The 25,444-nt window shown below is 41.1% G+C and overlaps 1 protein-coding gene across 4 annotated transcripts in view; it reads left to right on the top strand.

Moving 5' to 3' along the window:
• GRB10 (growth factor receptor bound protein 10) overlaps positions 1-25,444 on the top strand; it is a 459,832-nt gene that overhangs the window by 255,535 nt on the left and 178,853 nt on the right. For all 4 annotated transcript variants that reach the window (XM_033930513.1, XM_033930516.1, XM_033930517.1 and 1 more), the window contains exon 5: positions 20,203-20,338. In XM_033930513.1, the coding sequence (XP_033786404.1) occupies positions 20,203-20,338 (136 nt within the window). The remainder of the gene's footprint in view (positions 1-20,202; positions 20,339-25,444) is intronic.

Genomic DNA, 25,444 nt, shown 5'->3' with positions numbered 1-25,444 from the left:
TCCCTCCTGCTGATTTTTTTGTAAAGTGGGGAAAGGAGGGGAAGGGTTGGTTCAGGGGGATATCCTGGCAGGGGGAGGCCAGTTTGTCAGGGGGTTCGCGTCAGCAGGAGGGAGTGGACATTCCTTTTGCTTCTATTTTTATTTTGGGGGTGGGGCGGCTCGACTATTTTTTTTTTTAATGGGCCAGATATTGTGCGTGTGTTACACACATACATATCTGTGCCCATAGAAAAAACATGTCAGACCTATCTGTAACACCTACCATTTTTTTCTGGTCGGTATTAGCATTCTGATTATGGCATGCAATGTTAGGCCATCGATTAGATGGCTTATTTTCATATTAATGACCTCATTTTAATAGTAATGAGGTCGTTTGCTTGCCAGAATAAAAAAAAATGTACGAACGCATGAAAACCATGTGGTAAGACATTTTGAAAAGTGGGTCGACAAATTCTATCAGTCGCTAAACCAGTCAAATTGGTTTAGTGACTTTTGATACACGATTGGAGAGTTTTATGTATCCGACTCAGTCAGTTATGCATGCATGCAGGCACAAAATAAAAAATGAATCCAAAAATCTCTGATAGTACAACAATTGCAAAACAACAAAACCAATGTATGATGTCACTCAAAGTGTTCATATCAGTATGTTTGTTGCTAATCTTTACTTAGTAGATTTTTTAGTTTTATATAATGTATTTTTTAATGAAAAAAATTATATGAAAATAGGGAGTGCCCTACCCCCAGATATATACATAAAGCTATCATTACTTGGATGGATGTCAACTGAGTATCTTTCATTGGGCACACTCCCTAATATAACTGGACAAATCAAATTGTGCTCTCATGTATATTGAAATTTGTATAAAGTGCTCAAAAATGAAGCGTCATTCAAATTATTTCAAAATGACATTCATTTTACTTATCTGGAGTCCAGTGTAACACCACTGTAGTTCTCTTGTAACAATTAGAAGGCTCACCTAAAACATTGTTTCTCAACACACAGTATGCGTACCCCTAGGGGTGCACAGGCGCTGGGGGGGGGGGGGGGGGCTAATGCGGCACTGTGTAGGTCTTCTACCCCTTTCCTCTGCCCTAAAATACTCCATATGGGTAACTGCTTCAGGGACTGGGATGTGTTCACTCAAGTCCCTTAAGCATTTGTCTGTTCATTCTGTCTTTCAGATGGTAGTAAAGCCCTACCAGTATACGCCTCTACATTTGAAATTTCAATCCATAAGGCTTCCATTCTATGCTCTGTTTCATATAGAAAGTTTATTTTATTTGGCTCAATTCCCTCCTCAACATATAGCACTACCCTTCTTCAATTTCAAGTTTCTAGTTTATTAGGTATTGATATACCACCTATCAAGGTTATCTAAGCGGTTTTACAATCAGGTACACAAGCATTTTCCGTATCTGTCCCGATGGGCTCACAATCTGTCTAACGTACCTATAGGTTTCTTCTATATACCTCTCTGTTTCTCTCAGCGCCTCAAAGAATGGTACTCTAGCCACAAGAGAATGGACTTGTTCTCCGAGAGCTAGGAACTCTTTGCATTTAGCACACATATATAATCTCTTGCCAATTGGGGAGATAATCAAAATGTGACACTCAATACAAACCCCCCCCCCTGACTAGCACCCTCATGCTGCTGAACTTCTGTCTGCATCTTTAAAACTGTTTGGAGGTGACGGGTCTTAAGCACGCAAGACTGAGGCACGCCAACAAACGAGCTCCGACAATTCAGCGCAGGAGTTCATCGCGCCGAAGAAAAACCTTCTTCTAAAGGACTCCGACGGGGGGTGTGGGGGAACTCCCCCACTCTACTTAATAGGGATCATGCTGGCGTTGGGGGGTAGGGGGTGTAACCCCCCCCCCCATTATACTGAAAACTTAACTTTTTCCCTAAAAAATAGAGAGAAAGTTAAGTTTACAGTATAATGTGGGTTACAATCCCCCCAAACTCCCCCCCAATGCCAGTGCGATCACTATTAAGTAGAGTGGGGGAGGTTCCCCACCAAGACCCCCCCCCCCATCGGAGCCCTTTAAAAGGAGGTTTTTCTTTGCCGCGATGAAGTCCTGCGCTGAATTGTCAGCGCTCGTTTGTCGGTGCGCATCTGTCTCGTGCGCTTAAGATTATGAACCCTGTTTGGGTACTATGGATATCAAACTAATATAAACAGTCTTAAATTATAATGTATATTGTGTGATTTATTTAGTGTGTGCTTCTTAGCAAGAAAGGAAATTTAATATAAACTCTCCTCTTATAATCCTAATGAGAATAATTGAGCATAAATGTAGAGATGTGCTTGAGTTGGTCGGGAGTAGTGGGTGGATAATTGGGAATGAAGACTGATCTAGGTAGGTCCTGCTCTGCCTTCTAGATCAGTGTTTTTCAACCTTTTTACACCTATGGACCGGCAGAAATAAAATAATTATTCTGTGGACCGGCATCGGTCCATGGACCGGCGGTTGAAGAACACTGGGCTAAGTCATGGGCCAGACCTCGCCCATCTCCACCAAATCTCCACCCCAGACCCCGCCCCCATAATAGTACTAATTGCACCTTGCACGTCCCGTGCCTCATCTGGAAGTCTTCTCTATGACGTTGCAACGTCAGAGAGAAGGCTTCCAGTTCAGGCGCAGGATGCCTGTAGGAGCCACTGTCCGTGGCTTTGTGCACTGAATCAGTTAGGAAGAGGGAGCTGGCTCGAAGATAACGCCGCATCGATAGGACCGTGGACCGGCGGTTGAAGAACACTGTTTTGGGCCTGATGCACATGCTGGCCCTGTGGACCGGCAGGAAATTTCTGTGGACCGGCACTGATCCATGGACCGGTGGTTGAAGAACACTGTTCTAGAGGCTGTTAATGCTATAAACCAGTGTTCTTCAACCTTTTTGACACCTATGGACCGGCGGAAATAAAATAATTATTTTGTGGACTGGCACTGGTCCATGTACCAGCGATTGAAGAACATTGGGCTAAGTCGTGGGCCAGACCCCACCCCCATAATAGTACTAATTGTAACTATTTTTTCCATTCATATTTCATGTATACACACAATATAATCTTATTAACAACACATAGTCGTTAACCACAAAATTAAACTACACAAAGCACACTGTATGCTTCTCAACATTCATTCCTACCAGAATACAGACCAAAAACTAAAAGTACTAATATATACAAACGAAACCCTAAGATTCAAGACTCTGCATGCAGTACAACCCCAGAGAAATAGAAACAAATGCATTTGTTCCTGAAGAGTGCAAAATATAGACAGCAGATGTAAATTCTTAAAATTGACACAATTCAATCACTAAATTAAAAAATAAAATCATTCCCCCTACCTTTGTTGTCTCCCTCCCTCCATGCTGTGCCTTACATTCTGGCCTGCTCCTGCCTGGCTGTTTTATGCCGTTTTATGCCGGTGTTATCTTTAAGGCCAGCTCCCTGTTCCTCACTGCCGCAGTGCAAAAAAAAAGTGGGCAGCGGCTCCTCGCGTGCTGGAAGCTTTCCCTCTGACGTTGCGACAGCAAAGAGAAGGCTTCCGGTTCAGGCGCAGGACGCGTGTAAGAGCCGCTGCCCGTGGCTTTGTGCAATGCAGCATTGAGGAAGAGGGAGCAGGCCCGATCACATCACGGACCAGTGGCTGAAGAACACTGTCTCAGGCCCGATGCATGTGTCTGCCCTGTGGAATGGTAAGAACTTTTTGCGGACCGGCGGTTGAAGAACACTGCTATAAGTTATGACAGCTGGTAGAGTTAGAAACTTAAGTTTAAAATTATAGAAACTAGTTAAGTTTACTTTTTTTTTTTTATATTCAAACTATCTTTATCAGTAAACCTTACACTTTCTCTTTTATCCCCAATTTTTAAATCACCAAAGCACATAGTAAAATTTTCACTTACCCAGAGAAATGTCCTCTCTTCTCAGAACAATTGGGCGCTGTGAGCCTTCCATTTGCAGCTCTCTGGGGATTTTCCTTTCTAAAGTGTACCTATAGTCCCTTAATGCTATGGAACATTCTGCAGGAGGTTCATCAAGAGATAGTTAAAAATAAATTCCAGGAATTAAGAATTACTGAACTATTGTGCAAGGCTTTTTAATATAAAAGTAGCAGTTTCTTGGCTACAGCAGAAATTAAGGGGGTCATAGTGCTGTGGCAGATAGCTTAGACTGTAAGAAAATGGCTCCTTAAAAGATCTGGGAATAGTTTGATGGGCCAGGTTTTGTTATTGTTGTCCATGCTTACTGGCTGATATGGGTGTTTAAGCAATCAGTAACATCTAGCCAGCTCCTTCAGAAGCTCTAAAATGTAAACCTTTTGTCATATATTTCTGTTGTGTAAAAATATAAATTAAAAAAATGCTAGAATAAAGTTTGATGTGGTAATGGATGAGCTATGTTTATCCTAAGTCTTCCTTGGATTTTTTGACTGTATTGCTCCAGATTGTGGATTGTCTGTCTACCAGCAGATAGAAATAAAATGAAAAATCAGGATCGTTGTCAATTTTATATGTATGTACTAAATATATCTAAACTACTCTCCCAGTCTTTAAATACTAATGCTATGTTTAAAATAAAAGATAAAACTATAAGGGAAAAGAAACGCACTTAGCAGACAAACTAAAAACAACACAATACGAAAATCCAAAAGGAATGAGAGCAACTATGGTGGGATTGACCGGAGCCAGGAAATGCCGATAGTGACCTAGAGTATGCTTGGAGACAGATTAACAGGGTGGGAAGCACCCAGTAGCCAGGTCCGAGGAGAAGGGGGTGCAGCCGGTACATTGCTCCAGGGCCTATGAAGCTCAAGAGGGCCCAATGAAGCCCAAGAATCACCACGAAAACCGAATTGTGTTATTGTCTCGAAAAGGAAACATCCTTACAAACTAAGACAAAGAACAGCGCGAGAACTTTCACGTACAAGATTGCGAAGTGTTGAGTGAGCGTGAAGCAATAGAAGGCCGTGACAATGCTAAAATACTTTTGAGTGACATAATATGGTGCATTCAAGATTTAACGAACAAAAACTTGTGAAAGTGACTATCAACGAGTGGAAATTAATTTCCTATATGGAATCCATTTTAACTGGCTATATCTAAAAGTTTTTAAGCTTTTGTTTTCTGTAGATGCTGTAGCAAAGATTGATTGTCGCCAGGGTCAGTGCTACTGAAATCCACCAACAGGGGAAAGATTGATGAATTGGAAAAAAAATGAAGGGTGAAGGATAATTAGTGCATAACAAGTTGGAGAATAGAAACATGATGGCAGATAAAGGCCAAATGGCCCATCTAGTCTGCCCATCCTCAGTAACCATTATCTCTTTCCCTCTCAGGCCCTTTTGAATTCAGACACAGTCTATGTCTCTACCACCTCTTCTGGGAGACTGTTCTATGCATCTACCACCCTTTCTATAAAAAAGTGTTTCCTTAGATCAGTGGTTCCCAACCCTGTCCTGGAGGAACACCAGGCTAATTGGGTTTTCAGGCTAGCCCTAATGAATATGCATGAAGCAAATTTGCATGCCTATCACTTCCATCATATGCAAATCTCTCTCATGCATATTCATTAGGGCTAGCCTGAAAACCCGATTGGCCTGGTGTTCCTCCAGGACAGGGTTGGGAATCACTGCCTTAGATTACTCCGAGGCCTATCGCCTCTTAACTTCATCCTATGCCCTCTCTTTGCAGATTCCTTTCAAATTAAAGAGACTCGACTCATGCGCATTTACATTACGTAGGTATTTAAACGTCTCTATGATATCTCCCCTCTCCCGCCTTTCCTCCAAAGTATACAGATTGAGATCTTTAAGTCTGAGTGGAGTAGAATGGGTACAAGTGGATCAATTTTTTTTGCTCCGTCAAAAATTACAAAGACTAGAGGACAGTCAATGAAGTTACATGGAAATACTTTTAAAACAAATAGGAAGAAATTTTTTTCCACTCAGAGAATAGTTAAGCTCTGGAACACATTGCCAGAGGATGTGGTAAGAGCAAATAGCATAGCTGGTTTTAAGAAAGGTTTGGACAAATTCCTGGAGGAAAAGTACATAGTCTGTTATTGATACATGGGGGGAGCCACTGCTTGCCCTGTATTGGTAGCATGGAATATTGCTACACCTTGGGTTTTGGCCAGGTACTAGTGACCTGGATTGGCCTCCGTGAGAACGGGCTACTGGGCTTGATGGACCATTGGTCTGACCCAGTAAGGCTATTCTTCTGTTCTTACCATTTTAGTAGACTTCCTCTGGACCAACTCCATCCTTTTTATATCTTTTTGAAATTGCGACCTCCAGAATTTTACACAATATTCTAAATGAGGTCTCATCAAAGTCTTATACATGGGCATCAATGCCTCCTTTTTACTACTAGCCATACCTCTCCCTATGCAACCTAGCATCCTTCTAGCTCTCACAGTCATCTTTTCAATCGGTTTGGCCACTTTAAGATCATCACATACAGTCACATCCAAGTCCTGCTCTTCTGTCATGCACATAAGCTCTTCACTCCCTAATCTGTACCGTTCCCTCAGGTTTTTGCTGCCCAAATGCATGAATGGAAATCTGTTCCTTGCCATCTTTTAATCATTTTACATTATTTTACATTATTCTAGGCTTTTTATACATTGTTCCCTTTCCTTTTGTCTTGATCCCTCTTCCCCTCTCTTTCTCTTTATACAAATTGTATTTCTGCCCTTCTCCATCTTGTATCGGTAAGTTAATGTTTGTCAGTGCGTTTGATTGTTTGTAGCATTGTTTGTAATTTGTTTTTAATGTACATTCTTAGTATACTTTGTTTTTATATTATGTAAAACTGCTTTTAATTTTTAATAAGGCGGTATATCAAATTTTTAAATAAACCTGAAACCTGATCTTGCATTTCTTAGCATTAAATTGTAGCTGCCATTCTTCAAGCTTCTCCAGGTCTTTCTTCATGTTATTCACACCATCCGGCGTGTCTACTCTATTGTAGATTTTCTTATCATCTGCAAAGAGGCAAATCTTACCCGATAACCCTTCAGCAATATCGTTTATAAAAATGTTAAAAAGAATAGGCCCAAGAACAGAACCTTGAGGCACACCACTGGTAACATCCCTTTTTTCAGAGTGATCTCCATTGATCACTACTCTCTGTTGCCTTCCACTCAACCAGTTCTTGACCCAGCCTGTCACTTTGGGACCCATCCCTAGGGCACTCAGTTTATTTATTAGACGTCTGTGTGGAACGCTGTCAAAGGTTTTTCTAAAATCTAAATTCACCACACCTAGCGCTCATCCTCTATCCAATTCTCTGGTCACCCTGCCAAAGAAATTGATCAAGTTTGTCTGACAAGACCTACCTCTAGTGAATCCATGTTGCCTCCAGTCCTGCAATCCGGTCCTGTAAGTCCTGCAGAACCCTTCAGACTTCCTTTACATAACATAAAATAACATAAAAATATATTTATATACTGCAGTACCTTAGGAGTTCCATGCGGTTTACAAAAGAATATTGAAACAGTGACAATAAAAACAAATGACCTAGAAATTTTTTTTTTAAAATAAGGAGGTTTTCAATAATTTCCTGAACTGCTGGTAAGAGATAAAGCTAACTAACAGATTTACAAACTCTTTATCACAGGAAGCTGCCTGAAAAGATAGGAGTCGTTGAAAATAGCTCTTGTATAAATAACCCTTTACCGATTCTTAGGCATTATGAATCAATCAATAAAAAATGATCCACAAGATAGCATAACAGTACTCTTATATACCGCTACAACCTCACAGCTGTATGCAGTTTACAAGTAAAGAAGACTGCACATACACAGTGATATGACAATTCTATAATAAAAAGCTTTCTAAAGAAATAAAAAGGAGGAATTTTGACAGTTAGATGCTAAAAGTTCTTCTTAAAAAGATAGGTTTTTAATAATTTCCTGAAATTAATATAAGAATAGGAACTGGAAATCAACTTACCAAAGCTCTTATCCCAAAGAGCAGCCTGGTAAGCCAAAATTCAGGTAAAAAAAACCCTCTTATACTAAACCATGTAAGACTTTATAGTACATTCAACCAAACTTAAATCTGACTCTGACCTCGACTGGTAACCAATGTAGTCTTTGGTAATAAGGTATGACATGATTTGATTTTTTTCCGATTGAAAATTAATCAGATTGCCGTGTTTTGTATGATGCAGAGTCCATAAAGATTTCTATGATAACCCGCGTGAAATGCGAGGGATAAACTAATTTTGATGTTACCAATTCTGATGAATTTAATTTAACTGAACTGTCAGGTACTTAAGTAGAAGATTAGCAGAGCCACTGTGGTGGTTGCTCTTTCAAATCTCTTATAGGGATTTGGTTCTGGCAACAAATTGAATGTTTTGACCCTTGCTTTTTCACAGTTTTAGGGTAAATATATTTTCAGCTCTTTCTCCATCTACTAAAGCTATTAGAATTTCCAGTTTGAGACCTAGAGCTTGGGCTCTGGGAATGGGATTTTTACTTGAAGTATCTCAAAACTGTATTAAGAATTGAACCAGGCCATGTTTCTCCTCCCATCTCAATTGGAATATATATATATATTTTTTTGCAATCAATAATTAGGGGTATGTTTCTTTCACTCCAAGAAGAGTTTGAGAGATCAGAGGGGTCCATTCATTTTGCCTATTTGTAGCCAGGATAGACAATAGCTGGCTAGTCAATTTTTTTTTTGTTTACTTCCTTGAATTTGTTCCATTCATTCTCATAATTGTGATCTTAAAAAGGATTATTTGGATGTAATGGATATGTATTTCCCCTTTTTGTTTTATGTCCTTCTCTTCTTTTATAATTGTGTTGCTACAACTTGGAAAGCAATAAATACTTAGGTATTTTTCTTACTTTAATAGCTTGAAAACAAGCTGAAACACAAGTGTTAGACCCAAAAAATGAGCCATAAATGCAAAGACTTTATAATGACTCACTTCAAGGAAATCCTCCAGGCTTTCATCTACTTCTGGAAATGGATTTTGCAATTAGGAATCAATAATGAGGCTGTCTGGCTAGATTACAGCTATCACTGAAGAACATACTGTTCCAATTTGTTCTTCAAATAGAGGGCCAGTCTCTTTGTAGAACTTGAAAAACTAACATCAGGATCTTAAATTACTCTTGGGAGTCAGTGGAAAGAGTATTTCAAGTAGGTAGATAAAATACATTTGGGTATGACCTAATTCTGCCGCTGCACTGTGGACTTCCTGAAGTCCATATCCAGTACTTGTCTCTAAGGACAATTCTTAGGCCATTACAGTAGTCTAAATGGGACACAAGTGAAGATGTATCATTAATCTAAGGGATTTTATGCGCTATCAAGAATGAAGCTTGAAAATAATAGAATAAGACCTCCAGATTATTATTCCAGATTATTAAGACCGTTTTCTCAGAATGACATGATCTGGTAGGCATCTGAAAATTGCCAATGAACCCTGGTTAAAATGGGAAAGTATCGGGATACTATCTTTGCCCATTAAAGAAAGGATAGAAAAATGATTTGGATATCAATTCACAAAATGCAAAGCTTGCATAAATCTATTTATTTATTTAGTTTTCTATACTGTCCTGGGATAATATTGGGTTATGCTTGTGTGTAGGTTTGTGCAAGAGAATAATCTCCTATCACGTGCTGAAAAAATTTAATCTGTGCCTTAGCTTTAGCAAGACAGTACAAATGTCTTGATTTACAATAATTTGTCTCTGTTTTCCATCAGTTAATGAACAATTCCCCTCAAGTAAGCGATGCACCTAAGCTATATAAAGATATGGTGGCTATAAATAAACCAGGTGTATACCTGGCGGGGCCTCCGCGTGTGCGGATCGCCGGACTTGATGGACCGAAGGTCTGATCCGGAGATGGCGCTTCTTATGTTCTTATGTTCTTTGCATACTCTGCAGTTTTATAAAAACTCAGTTCCCCATTTCCTTTGCAGATTTTTCAAGGTTCTGCAGCAATTAGATGGCACACTTTCAAACAGAATTATGGATGTTCTAGCAATTTATCTGCTGCTAAAAAAACAAGTCATTTTGTTTTGCTAATACCTGGGTCTTGTGTCTGTTGCTCGTCAGTATAAGCAAGACTGTGGGCTTGAATTTAGGAGCCCAGGAACATATAATATTTTCCAATTTCTCAATTCCAGAGTACAAGGTGCCACACGAGAGACTGCTTAAAAAGATATGGAACCACAGGGTACAAGGGGAGGTCCACCGATGGATCAAAATCTGGCTGGCAAACAGGAAACAGAGGGTTGGCGTAAAGGGCCACTACTCTGACTGGAAAGAGGTCACGAGCGGAGTTCCGCAGGGGTCGGTGCTGGGACCGCTCCTGTTCAATATCTACATAAACGCTTAGAGGCGAGAACCAAGTGTGAGGTCATTAAATTTGCAGATGACACCAAACTATACAGCAGGGCTCAAACCAGGGAAGACTGCGAAGATCTTCAAAATGATCTAACACAGCTGGAAAAGTGGGCCAAAAAATGGCAGATGAGCTTCAACGTGGGGAAATGCAAGGTCATGCACGTGGGGAAAAAGAACCCGATGTTCACATACAAAATGGGGGGAACACCACTAGGGGTCAGCAACCTGGAGAGAGACCTGGGAGTGATGGTAGATGCAACACTGAAGGCATCGGCGCAATGTGCCATGGCCTCAAGGAAAGCAAACAGAATGTTGGGTATCATTAAGAAGGGTATTACAACCAGGACGAAGGAAGTTATCATGCCGCTGTATTGTGCAATGGTGCGGCCGCATCTGGAGTACTGCGTCCAGTACTGGTCACCGTACCTCAAGAAAGACATGGTGGTACTTGAGGGAGTACAAAGAAGAGCAACTAGACTGATAAAGGGAATGGAAAATCTCCCATATACCGACAGATTGAAGCAGTTGGGACTTTTCTCCCTGGAGAAGCGAAGACTTAGAGGAGACATGATAGAAACCTTCAAGATCCTGAAGGGCATAGAAAAAGTAGACAGGGACAGATTTTTCAAATTAAGGGGCGCCACAAGCACAAGGGGGCATTGGGAGAAATTGAAAGGGGACAGGTTTAGAACAAACGCTAGGAAGTTCTTTTTCACTCAGAGGGTGGTGGACACATGGAACGCGCTTCCAGAGGCTGTTGTAGACAAGAAAACATTAAATGGTTTCAAAGAAGGTTTGGATAGATTCCTAGAAGAAAAAGGGATTGAGGGGTATAGATAGGTATAGACCATTGCTCAGGCAATGGGCCTGATGGGCCACCGCGGGAGCGGACTGCTGAGCAGGATGGACCTAGGGTCTGCCTCAGCGGAGGCAACTTCTTATGTTCTTATGTATACCGTTCTCCCAAGGGAGCTCAGAACAGTTTTACATGAATTTATTCAGGTACTCAAGCATTTTCCCCTGTCTGTCCCGGCAGGCTCATAATCTATCTAATGTACCTGGGGCAATGGGGGGGGGGGGGATTAAGTGATTTGCCCAGGGTCACAAGGAGCAGCGTGGGTTTGAACCCACAACCCCAGGGTGCTAAGGCTCTAGCTTTAACCACTGTGCCAACACACCCAGTTGTTGGGGAGTGGGCAATGATGAATATTTGGGACTCCTGAATGCCTACTCAAAAAGGAAAAAGAAAGGGATTGAGACTTGTATACCACCTTTTTGTAGTTTTACAACCACACTCAAAGCTGTTTACGTACAGGTACTTCAAGCATTTTCCTTATCTGTCCCAGTGGGCTCACAATCTATCTAATGTACCTGGGGCAGTGGAGGATTAAGTGACTTGCCCAGGGTCACAGGACGCAGCGCAGGGTTTGAACCTGCAACCTCAGGATGCTGAGGCTTTAACCACTGCGTTCACTTTTTATTGTAATGCTGGATTCCCAATTCCAAACAATTGACATCTCTTGCGCCAGTGTTCTGTTCTTTACATTGACTTCCTGTATTTTGGTGAATTAAGTTTGATATTTTGCTTGATATATAAGACTCTGGCAGGTAATGCATCTTCATACTATTTATCATCAATGACATTATATACTCCTCTATATAATGTGACACTAGGAAATTGCGATTACCTGCCAGTCAGAGGTATCGGCTGGTTGAAACTCATAAGAGTGTCATTTAGGCCCGGATTCTATAAACAGCATCCCAATTGTAGGCAGTCTCCATGAAACCTCCTGCTCTGTCGGATCCCATCCACAAAAGTCTAGAATAGCTATTTTATATTGAAATCATTCTATTAAAGTATAAAAAGGAACAATATGCTGAACAACTGTCATTTTATAAATCACAATTACAGAAAAAGGATCAACAAAACCTATCTCCCCTCTCAATATCGCCTCCACTATCAGGAAACTGAATGCCACAGTCCAGCGTTTCTCTAATGACCACTCCCTCCCTGCGATCCTCTAGTGACCCCCCCCCCCTGCTTTCCACTTTCCTCTACTCTTGCACTCTTTGGGCCACCGGCAGCGTGAGTGATGCTTTCCCTCTGCTACTGCTTCATGCCTAAGTGGGACCAGGAAGCAGTAGCAGAGGGAAAGCTTTCAGCATACCAATGTTAAGAATAGGGTAAATAACAGTGTGTTGTCCTGACCTAAGGGTATCTTTGAGTAACTTAAAAACAATTTTGGAATGAATGCCAAGTAAGGAAATGGTACTGTACATCATTTCAAATGAGAAAGATGTCTCAGTGTTATGTTGTTAATTATTGTGGACCTTCGCTTATAGGCATATGATGCTACTCTCCACCCGAAGAAACTTGATTCAGTCATGTAACATCTTTTGTAATCTAGAATGTATTGTAATTCTTTATTCTCCACCCGATGTAACTTGATTCAGTTGCTGTGTAACATCTCCTGTGATATTGAATGTATTGTAACTCTTTACTGTTACCTGTAATTTACTCGTCTACTGTAATGTAATTCTACTGGAAATGCCCAGAAATCTTCTTTATTGTAATCCGCCTAGAACTGCAAAGCACAGGCGGACTAGAAATCCCTAATGTAATGTAATGTAATCCTGACAGGAAATATTATACAGAATCAAGGCAGGGGGACCTAGAAAGTACTGCCCACTGGGCTTGGGTGATGTCTAATGATTAGAGCACTGGCTTGTCCTGTATAGAACTGACACTCAGGATGACAAAGTCTTTTCCTTCAGGAAAAGGTGCGGGTTATATTTTATTATTTCTATTCTGCTTTTATCCAAATTACAATATATAAATATCTCATTAAAAAATACTAAAACTACTCACAAAAGTGCTGTAAAAAGGTGAAAATCAAGACTGTAATTGGAGCTACTACTAAGTAACGTATTTCATTTGACAGAAAAAGCATTTCTTCAACAGTTTCTTAAAATCCATGCAGGTTTGTTTGTTGCTGAAGGTATACGGGCAAACTATTCCAATCTGATGGTCCCACACACTTCCTTACTGACTCATAGTGCAAACATTTCTGAGTAGGAACAACCAGACCAGATTGAGCTGAGGAACACAGGGTTCTTGAAGGTACATAAGGTATCAAACAGTCTTGTAAAAATATTTAGGTGACATTTGATTAAGGCTCAAGTAAACCATCAGTAGCAGTTTATACTTAACATGGAACTCCATAGATAGCCAATATATTGCACTAAAATGCCTAGTAACATAGTAAATGATGGCAGATGAAGACCTGAATGGTCCATCCAATTTGCCCAACAGTTACACTCATTATAAAAATGTATGCTTAAATTGAAGTCTGCCTGGAACTATTGGAGTTACTGTTAAAGCTTGATACCTTGGGTTCTAACTACAGCCTATCCAAACCATCACATCATTTGTGGGAAACAGACTGCAAAAGTCCACCCAGCATCTTCCTCATGTTCTAAATTTCTGGAGTTTCCATCGAAGCCCTCTCTAATCCACCATAAACCAAGTTGCCATATATGGGACACAGACGGTTCAAGTCTTCCCAGTACAGGCCCTTGTTCCTCAATGAATTCCATTCATTTTCTAATTAGAATTCCATTGTGTTCATCCCACGTTTTTTGAATTCTCGCACCGTTTTCCTCTCCACCACCTCCCTCGGGAGGGCATTCCAGGTATCAACCATCCTCTCCGTGAAAAAGAATTTCCTGACATTACTCCTAAATCTACCACCTTGTAGCCTCAATTTATGTCTAGTTATTTTTTATCATTTTCCCTTTTCTGAAAAAGATTTGGTTCTATATTAATTCATGATATAAATTTAATTGTCTTTTTTCTTAGATATTTCTAGGCCTGAGAGGTCTGCCTAGTTCTGTGCTTAGGTTCTAACTACTAAAGTCTCAGTTGAAGCTCACAAGCCTATCTAAACCATCCCAGCTGTCAAAGCCCTACCCAGCCCATCCTCAACTGAATGGGCATATACGGGACACAGACCGTGCAAGTCCACCCAGTACCAGCCTTAGTTCTTCAATAAATGCCTATTATTTTCTGTGTTCATCCCATGCTTTTTTGAACCGTTTTGCTCTCCACTAATAATCGGGGTGCCAGTGAATCACTGAGCCTGGAGAATACTGGTTTATGGAAGAAAACTAGATTATCTGCAGTTCAAAGAAAATATCCCATAGTTGTAAACGTCAAATTGATGTCAAAAATAGTCTTACACCGCCCTCTGGTATGCTGTGTTGCTCCATTACTTATTAGGACTTTGGTGCTTGCTTTGGTTCAGAATGGAGACCATAGTTTTGTGTGATGAATAAATAGTAAGTCTGCTAAAAAAAGATAGTGTAGTTCCTGGAACCCAGAGGGTTACAGATCTGAGGCAGCATGGTTTTACCAGATATAGACTAAACAACTGCCCTATTGGGCCATTAAACCCAGTTTCTTGCTTCCAACAGTGGCAGGATCCCCCCAAATAGCAAGATTCTACTACTTACACTCAGGAATAAACAATGGCTGTCAGTCACCATGTTTACCTTTAACAGTTCATGGCTTTTCCTTCAGGAACTTGGCCAGTCCTTTTCTAAACTTAGTAAATGGAGCTCAAATTTAGGTGCTGGGGAAAAAAAAATCTGTGCTAAGCGCTGTTCTTTAAAGCTGAGCACCCTTTATAGAACAAAATGAGTAGTAATTTTGGGCATGAGGACTTGAGCATGCTAAAAATTGCTGTAAATCTTGATATGCAGATTGGGTGTGTTACCCCAGTATTCTGTAACATAAGAACATTAGTCTGACCCAGTAAGGCTATTCTTATGGTCTGTCTAGCCCAGTAGCCTGTCTTCATGGTGGCTAATTCAGGTCACTTGTACCTGGCAAAAGCCCAAAGAGTACCAACGTTCCATGCTACTGATCAAGGGCAAGCAGTTCTGCCATGTCTGTTCCAATAGCAGACCATGGACTTTTCCAACAGAAACTTGCCCCAACCTTTTTTTAAAACCAGCTACTTTTAACTGCTTTTACCGCATTCTCTGCCAGTGTGTTCCAGAGCTTAACCCTTTCAGGACCATAAGGATCGTAGGCCAATTTTTGTGGTTTTGACGACATTTTTATGGTAAAAAGGGCTTGCAGATGCCAAAAAATTGATTTTTTTTTGTGAAATATCATTATTTTTATTTAAAAAAATCAAACTTCTGGCTTATGGACAGTGTGGCAAGTGAATCTTCTCGTCAATCTGGCAACGACGCTAATGAATGAATGTCGGAACCAGTTTGTTTACATAAAGGCAGTATCATATGGAATCCGTACATATCAAATTTAGAACTGTAGACTATCCCAATCAAAATTTATAGGATTTTAAAGTTATGGGACAAATATGTCCCTTGGTCCTGAAAGGGTTAACTATTTTCTGAGTGAAAAAATATTTCCTCAAATTGGTTTTAAATGTATTTCCCTGTAATGTTGAGTTGTACCTGCCCCCACCCCTTCCCCTGCCATGCCCTTTTGGATTGCAGGTGAGACAATTAGGGTGTTCAGCGTTATACTATAGAATAGCACGTAGACAGATCCACATGCTACTCCAAATTAGAGCCAAATAAAGCGAATAATTAATAGTTAATCATTAGCACCTGGTTCTTGGGATTTGGGAGACCTTTATAGAATCTGGAGGGGGTTTTTTTGTTGTTTTTTTTTTTTACCATATCCACTGTCAATAAGTTCCAGTACTTTAAAAAAAAAAAAGTTTAAAAAATCTCTCTCTGATTTGTATTAAAAAGGGGTTTCCCAGAGTTTACTTTCTAAAAGTGTAAGCAATCAATTCTGATTTTATCTATTCCACTCTACTCAATATTTTATGAACCTCTCATATCTGTCCTCCTTCAAAAAGATATAAAGCAGATGGAGTCAGTCCAAGGGCAGATACTAAAATTGTCGTCTGTTTATAAGGCATAGGAGACAGAGAAAATATTTATATTTTAGAAAAGAGGCAGGAAAGGGGGATGTGACAGACCTTTCAATACCAAGGTTTAAAACCCAAACATGTCCTCTTTTTAGAGGTCTGATTGGTTTCCCGGACGGACTTTCCAAAACCCGACAGTTTGTCCAGGTTTTGGAAAGCCCCAAGCTCTGGCTGTGTTTGGAGAGCCTTCAACAAGCTTGCGTGGATGACGTCACATGCATGCTAGAGGCCCTCCAGACATGACCTGGAGGTCGGGAAAAAGGAGATGTGGAACAGGGCGGGGCTAGAGGCAGAATGAGGCGGGTTGGAGGTAGTACAGGGTGGGATTGGGGGCGGAACGGAGAAGGGGCCATGATCCGGGTTTCTCCGTCTTCAAATATGGTAACTCTATCCCGGTGTAACTTTTCACACTATTCCCTAGCCCCAGGCTTAACTGTGTCATCCCTGGTATGTTGGCCAGTACCATTTAGTACAAATTTAGTAGTTTATCTTAGCTAGTAAATGCTAATACAATACAATACAAATTCCTAAAATGATACAGTTGTAGTCCTATAACTACGTTCAAGAAAACCCAAATAAAGTTATCTTCTAGCAAGGTTACACAGGATATCAATTGGCTCGTCTTATCTACACCAAGTATTAGAAGAAATACAAATATCGTATAGTCTAAATCAGTGTTTTTCAACATTTTTACACCCATGGACTGGCAGAAATAAAAGAATTGTTTTTTGGACCAGCAAACTACTAGGACTAAAATTTAAAAACCCCATTTCCGCCCCAACTCTGTGAGCTCGGTCCCCGCAAATCATCTGATCCCATACACACAAGCTTCAGTTATGATTTTATATTGAATGTATTTTATTAAATGTTCTGTACAATTGTCATTTTATAAATACAAATAATACAGAACAAGGATCAACAAAACCCCTGTCTCCCCTCCCCTTCACATACATCCCTTCTACTATCAAGAAAACTGAACAAGCCAAATTATTACAGAATGCTACACAGAAATATCATGCTAACAGAATACTGCAGTCGCACATGACAGGAATAATTTTAGGGGAGTGCAACTAGGGCAACTGCCCCCTGGTCAGAGAGCACCCTAAGCCAGCTGGAAGCTTTGCAGTCCCCAGTTATGTCTAACACCAGCTCTAGCAGGATATATATTCTAATCACAAAATAGAAATAAAATTATTATTTTTTCTACCTTTTGTCGTCTCTGCTTTCTGCTTTCATCTTCTTTTCACTCTCTTCCTTCCAGCATCTACCCTCTCTGTGCTGTCTCTTCAATCCAGCATCTGCCCCTTCCATCTACTGTCTGACCTCTCCCCCTTACATATGGTATTTGTCTTCTTTCTATGCCCCTCTCCCCTTTCCATCCATCCATCCTCTCTCCTTTTTACATGATTCATTCCAGCTTCACTGCTCTCTTCATTTTTATCTCTCCTACACCAGATCTACCATAGTTGTCCCTCTCTGTTTATTTTTCTGCTGACCCCTTCCCATCATCAATCTCTCTACTTTCTCATGCCTGTCTCTCCCCTTCTCTATTCTCTCCCTGCCAGCTATTTCCTTCCTTTTTTCCTTCTCCCTTCCCTCCTCCTCCTGTCCAGCAGTAACTCTCTTCCCTTCCTCCCCTCGCAGCAGCATCTCTCCTTCTCCTTCTCTCCAGGTCCAGTAGCAGCTGTCCCATTTTTCCCTTGCCCTGCAGCTTCCCAGACTCCTTTCCCTTCTCCCCTCCCAGCAGCATCTCTCCTCCTTCCCTCCAGGTCCAGTAGCAGCTGTCCCTTTTTTTCCCTTGCCCAGCAGCTTCCCAGATTCCTTTCCCTCCTCCCCTCCCAGCAGCATCTCTCCTTCTCTCTCTCCAGTAACAGCTGTCCCTTTTTTTTTTCCCTTGCCCAGCAGCTTTCCAGAGTCCTTTCCCTCCTCCCCTCTTAGCAGCATCTCTCCTTCTCCTTCCCTTCAGGTCCAGTAGCAGCTGTCTCATTTTTTTCCCTTGCCCAGCAGCTTCCCAGACTCCAACAGTGGCTTTCTCCCCTCCCAGCAACTCTCCTTGCCAGCGCAGCGATTCAGGAAGGCAGCCTCAGGTCCTTTGTTGGGTCACGCCGCCTCTGAGGAAAGAGGAAGTTGCATCAACAGAGGCAGCTGCGACTCAGCAAAAGCCCCAAGGCTGCCTTCGTGAGTTGCTGCGCTGGTAAGTAAAGGAGAGTTGCAGAGAGGGGAGAAAGCCACTGTCGGAGGCTCCCCATGATCTCTCCGGCCCAGCGCGGACCAGCTGAAATATCTGGTCGATCTTGCCGGCCCTGCGCAGACCGGCTGGAAATTGAAGTTAGTCAATCTCGCTGGCCCTGTGCAGACCGACAGAAATTTCCTGCGGACCGGCGGTTGAAGAATAGTGGTCTAAATGTTCCGCCACTGCTGTGATACTCAAAGAATTTTCTATGAGCTTCGAAGCAATGTCTGAGCACTCCTGGCTGCGGTAGTAAAGGAGAACCTAAATTGCTTTGTTTAAGCTACATAACCATTCCTACATTAATATACAGTTGTATCAAGAAGGCTGTAAAGCAAGACAAAAATGGTTCATATACTGCTGAGATCTGGCACTGGCTTACCTAAATTAGAGGAAAAGTCTGCAGAGGAAAAGCCTGCAGTGACTATGCATATCAGTGACAGACAAATCTATTAATAATGGTTGGATGGCAAACAATAAACGACAAATTTTTTTTTTAAAAAGCAGAAGTCCCTCAGAAAAGAGATTCAAAGTAACAAAAATATACTTTCTCCCTGGCATAGTTTTTGTGAAGGAGGTGCAGAAAGTGAATCATTTAAAGGTATCTTGGATAAATTATGAAGCAGGGGTATATCATCTTCAGAAGTGATTCATTTAGTCCATCACAGAGACCGTTCGTTGAACCTGTTAAAAAAAACAAAACCATCCCCCCCAACTGTAGGGGGGAAAATTCTGTAAATAGCTTCTAAAAAGATAGGCACCTATCACATTCCAATCACACTTAGGCACCCTTTACAGAATTAAACCTACCAGCGCCATTAGCTGTTTCAATGACAACTCTGAAAAAGAAATAATACCACAAGTCTCAAACTCCACCTCTCACTAAAGCCAACTACCCCAAACAAATAACCTTACCCATTTCTCACTCTTTTTGAAAATGACCAATTTTTTATTTTTTTTTTTGTAAGTTCTTGTTGTAATACATCTTGGATAATTCTTTTGTAATCCGCCTTGAACTGCAAGGTAATGGCGGAATAGAAATACCTAATGTAATGTAATGTAACATTGAGCAGTGCAGGACTCTGAGGGTTTCATATTTAGTTTGAAATTACTTGACTAAGATTTTTCCAGTCAAGAGTAAACAAGTTCATTGATTATTTTGAATTCAAGAGGGGCCTGTGATAGGCACATGGGATCTCTCAGAGAGAGAGAAAGAGATAATGGCTATTGCGGATGGGCAGACTAGATGGATCATTTGACCTTTATCTGCCATCATGTTTCTATGTTAAGGTGCTTCTTATAGAATTTGCCCTGCAGTGTATAGAGGCGCAGGCTAGCACTTAAAAAAGACTGGATGAAATGTTTATTTGAAGAATGACTATGCTGTTAGTATTATGCTGTCGGATGGTAGGACTTAGATTCCAGTTGCACCTTGTGTTCTGCCATCCTAGTAAAGTTCCATGTGATTGGATTAAGCAAATGGTAGCTGACACAAGGCTCACTTCAAGCATCACATGGGCTTCCAACTAACATTTGCCATTTCCACAAGCTAAATTTTATTAAAATATATGGGAAGAATGTTTTTGTGTGAGTACTCCAATTTTTGTTTCATAGGCGACTCCAAGAGGAGGAATTTCGAACATCATCTTTGCCAGCCATCCCAAACCCGTTTCCAGAGCTTTGCGGCCTCACAGGCTCCCCTGTTTTGACACCTGGATCATTACCTCAAAACCAGCCTATTGGCAAACACGTAAGTGTGATATGATGAACTAGCTATTCAAAGTGAACAACACTGTGTTCTGCCATTTAAACTGTAGTCTCATGCATTTGAACTCTGCTGGGGTAGGACGGGGGGAAGTGAGAGTGTTAAAAATCTGATGCCACCCTGTTCCCATGTACTTCAAACATTTCACTTGCATAACATTGGAATGAAAGGTTGTGTATAACCATAGTACAGTAGAGTCTCGGTAAACTGACCTTCGATTATCAAACCCTCTGGATTAAACGATGATTGACTCACCAGGCTCTGCCCACTCCTTCCCACCATACTTCCTGAAACCCACCACATAAACAGTGGTGTAGTAATGGGGGTGGGCGGACCCCCCCAGGTGCCTTCTTGGTGGGGGCACCAGCACCTCTTCACCCCCATGCCACGCTTCTGCTCTCCCTTCATACCTCTTTAAATCTTCGCCAGTATGAGTAACTTCTCTGGCCTGTTGCTTGCGCCGGCCTGCCTCCTCTCTGAAATCACTTTTGGGTCGTGGGGCCAGAAAGTGATGTCAGAGGGAAAGCCAATGCTGGTGCAAGCAGCAGGCCAGAGAAGCTGCTTCCATTGGCGAAGATTTAAATATGTCCTGTTGGGGGGTGCCTCCTACCTTCACTAGAGCACTGTGCACACCTCCTACACCACTCACCTACTCTAGAAATGTAACTTCCCCTGCTCCTGGTCTGTCCCTTTTCCTTCCCTGTCAGCAAATCAACTGCAGCCACTGGTGGGGGGTGGGGGGGGCTTGGAGGCCTGGGTTTCCTCATAGTGTAGTAGCAAAATCTGCTACTATGGCTGGTGTGAAGCCCCAAACCCTGCTAGCTGAGGAGATTGTCCACTGGTGTTCTCTCAACTGTTCCTGTCTCCACCAGCTGGTGGGGCATGGATGGGGTTCTAAACCAGCCATAGCAGCAGATACCACTGCTACACTATGAGGCTGCAGTCGAGCTGGTGAATAGAGAGGAACTTAAGAGGTGGTTCAGGAGCAGGGGAGCTGTATCTGTTTGGGATGGTGGGAGGAGGTTTGTGAGGTGTGGCCAGAGGATGAGATTGCATGGTAGTCTCTGATTATCTGGCTTTGCAGTTATCCGACAACAGGTCGGCCCCGTCTGTTGTATAATCAAGACTCTACGCATTGGTTTTTAAACCTGTCCCGGGGTCCCCCAGCCGGTCAGGTTCTCAAGATATCCCTAATGAATATACATGAGAAAGATTTGCCTATAAAGTAGGTAGTAGGCATGCAAATTTCTCTAATGCATATTTGAAAACCTGACTGGCTGGGGGTCTCCCAGGACAGATTTAAGAGCCACTGCTCAACTGTGTTCAGTGTTTAAGGGGGGAAAAAAAAGATGGCAAGCAAATGATATACTGTCCCAATAAAGTCCATTTCAGAAACATAGTCACTCCACAGTGTGTTTTGGGTTTCTCAAGCAAACGGTATGGTCATAACTTCACTTAAATTTGAGCAGTTTTGATGGAGAAAGGAAAGATGTTGCATAATCTTCAAATTGTTATAAACATTGACTCATTTGATGGAAGCAGTTTGATAGTCTGAAGCTGAATGAATTGAGCAGTCAAGTATATATGGCTTCACTGAAAGTAATAGGCCACTGAAATTCTTTACATGTTGATTGCAGATTAGGGTGTGTGGACAATAATAGCTTTGAACTTGTCACTGTGCAATCCTGTACTATTAGCTTGTGTCTGAAGTACAGGGGATGGGACTTTTTATGTGTGAGATTACAATCACAGCGGTTTATATATTTTGAACAGGTACTTATTTTGTACCTGGGGCAAGGAGCTGCAGTGGGAATCGAAATCACAACCTCAGGGTACAGAGGCAGCTGCTCTAACCACTAGGCCACTCCTCTTCTTTATAGCTTCTTACCTGAAATGGTATAAAAAGTGGTTCTCAATCCTTGTCCTGAGGGACCCCTAGCCAGGCAGGTTTTCAGAATATCCCTAATGAATGTGCATGAGACACATTTGCATGCCTGTCTCCTCCATTATATGCAAATCTCTCTCTCAAAAAAAATAAAGTTATTATTAGGGATATCCTGAAAATCTGACTGGCTGGGGGTCCCTCCCCCCCCCCCCAGGCAAGGTTAAGAACCACTGGTATAAAATGTTTAATAATGGCATTAATTGCTTTGAATAATGAGCATTGTTCCCTTTAAGCTGAGTTGGAGTCCTCCAACTGCATTTTTGCCAGTGGGGGAGGGGGGGTAGGTAGGGACAGGCAGGTTCCTTGGAATCTTTTACAGTTTGCCTGTCCTTCACTGTTGAAAATATGATAGTGAAACATCTCCCTCTACTGGCAAGATGCAGGTAGAGGAGGACTGCTCAACTTACAGGGAAAAATGCTGATGATCCTCCTCCGCCCCCCTACTTTTCTGTAAATGTAAATAATAATAATAATAACTTTATTCTTGTATATCGCCACACCACATAGTTCTAGGCCAGGGATCTCAAAGTCCCTCCTTGAGGGCCGCAATCCAGTCAGGTTTTCAGGATTTCCCCAATGAATATGCATTGAAAGCAATGCATGCACATAGATCTCATGCATATTCATTGCGGAAATCCTGAAAACCCGACTGGATTGCGGCCCTCAAGGAGGGACTTTGAGAACCCTGTTCTAGGCAGTTCACAAAAAAGAAAAACTGAACAATCAGTGAAGAATACAATAATAGGGAAATACAAGCAATGGAAAACAGACTGCTCTCAAGTAACAAATTTTTTCAAATAAATAGGTCTTCACCAGTTTTCTAAAAGAGTAATAAGATGGAGCATATGGTATCATTACGCCTAGCCAGGCATTCATTTTACTCGCTTGGAAAGCAAGCGTTCTATTGAGTGATTACTGGAGCCTCCCCCACTGCTGTATAAATTGAAATGCTTTTTTTTTAATTGTTATAATTGTTTTATAGTGTTGATTTATAATTTATTGCCGATTTGTTTGTACTGTTCTGTTGTACATTTTTATTGTGCATGTTTTTATTATAAACTGCCTAGAATTGTAAGAGAGTGTGGATTATACATTTTTAAATTAAAAATACATAAAATATATTAGATTCTCACTTGAAAAATATATATAGTGAGGGTTATTTTATAACAGGTAACTTATGTATGAGAAGCAAGTGGGTATCTCATGTTATCCTATTTATTACCTGGGTGCCTTTAATACCAGTGCAAATCTTGCAGAAATTGGAGGAAAAGTGTGCACATGTATTATATAAACAAGGCATGTAAATTTTGAAGCTGCTCATGCTCTGCCCAAACAAAACTCCAAACATATCTATACAGGAGTTGGAAAAAGTATGCGGGTTCTTGCCATTGCAGGAATAATTTTATAAGAGGCATTTTGCTCATGCAAACCACACTCGTTATGAGCCAACTGGTGTGTACGCAAAGAAAAGGGTAATTTTATAATGTCACCTGGTTGGGAGGGCAAATAGGCCTAAAATAGATAGCTATTTTATGTTTAAACAATTTTTATTGATGACGACAAAGTAGTAGAAACAAGAACAACAGACAATGCCAACAAGATATATGCAAAGCCAAGCAGAAAATGAGTATACAGTTCAAGTCATCAAGTTTTTCAAAAAAGGCTTAACCCTTTCAGGACCATAAGGATCGTAGGCCAATTTTTGTGGTTTTGACGACATTTTTATGGTAAAAAGGGCTTGCAGATGCCAAAAAATTGATTTTTTTTTGTGAAATATCATTATTTTTTTTAAAAAAAAATCACACTTCTGGCTTATGGACAGTGTGGCAAGTGAATCTTCTCGTCAATCTGGCAACGACGCTAATGAATGAATGTCGGAACCAGTTTGTTTACATAAAGGCAATATCATATGGAATCCGTACATATCAAATTTAGAACTGTAGACTATCCCAATCAAAATTTATAGGATTTTAAAGTTATGGGACAAATATGTCCCTTGGTCCTGAAAGGGTTAAGAACCCCCACCCAACCCCCCTCCCTAAACATAGGGCTCCTTTTATCAAGGCGCGCTACGGGGGTTAGCGCGTCAGACATTTCATCACGCGCTAACCCCCAGCCTAAAATCCTAACACCTCGTCAATGGAGGCGTTAGCTACTAGCGCGGTATTCCCCGCGTTAAACCGCTACTGTGCCTTTGTAAAAGGACCCCCATAATGTTCAAAATACAACAATTAGATTCCCAACCCTAACTACCCCCCTCCAGCGTGTTAGTGTGAAATGGTTGTAGGTAGCTATTTTAATAACATTCTTTATTTATGCTTTTGCAATAAAACATACAGATATTTCAAAGAAGAAACAAAGGGCTCTTTTTACGCAAGTGCGCGAGCGTTTTTAGCGCATGCACAAGATTAGCGTGCACTATAGCGCGCGCTAGCTGAAAAACTATCGCCTGCTTAAAAGGAGGCGGTAGCAGCTAGCGCACGTGGCATTTTAGCACGCGCTAAGCACACGCTAAAACCACTAGCGCACTTTTGTAAAAGGAGCCCAAAGTTTCAGTTCCAGAACACATTATGAGATGTACCATGAATATAAGTAGCCTATATCATATAAGATTAAAGAAAATCAGACCGAAAATTTTAATTGTCTCCCAAAAGAAATGGAAATCTAATCAACTTTAGATTGAAGAACAGGTTTATCCTAAAGAAATGACTCCAGGTGGGCAGGATCTGAGAAATACATACTTACTAGTCCCTTAGGTAGCCAAATACTTGCAAGGAAATCTTAAGAAAAATATATCCCATTTAGATAAGGGAAAATAGTAATTTGCTGACCACAAAAAGGAACTTATTTTTTAGAGAAATACAGTTTCAAAATAGCTTTCTGTTCAAACTCAGTATGAAAAGTAACTAATTGTCTGGCTTGTATAGCAATATAATCTTGAGAAGACAAACGTGTGACATGTCCAAATTATCAGGAGAAACTACTTACCGTAAATCTATATTTCCTTCCTCTGTTACTACTCTGTTACCTCTAGGAATATAATAAATATTCTGAAGAGATAAATTGTCTATATGAGTGAAAATTTCCAGAGGGGCTAAGTAATAAATAGGAAAATTTAAGAACTTGAGATTCTTTGCCCTCAAGGA

The sequence above is a fragment of the Geotrypetes seraphini genome, chromosome 2, assembly GCF_902459505.1.
Source record: "Geotrypetes seraphini chromosome 2, aGeoSer1.1, whole genome shotgun sequence".
Taxonomy (NCBI): Eukaryota; Metazoa; Chordata; class Amphibia; order Gymnophiona; family Dermophiidae; genus Geotrypetes; species Geotrypetes seraphini.
Note: the sequence above shows the minus strand (reverse complement) of the source record. Positions and strands in the feature narration are given on the sequence as shown.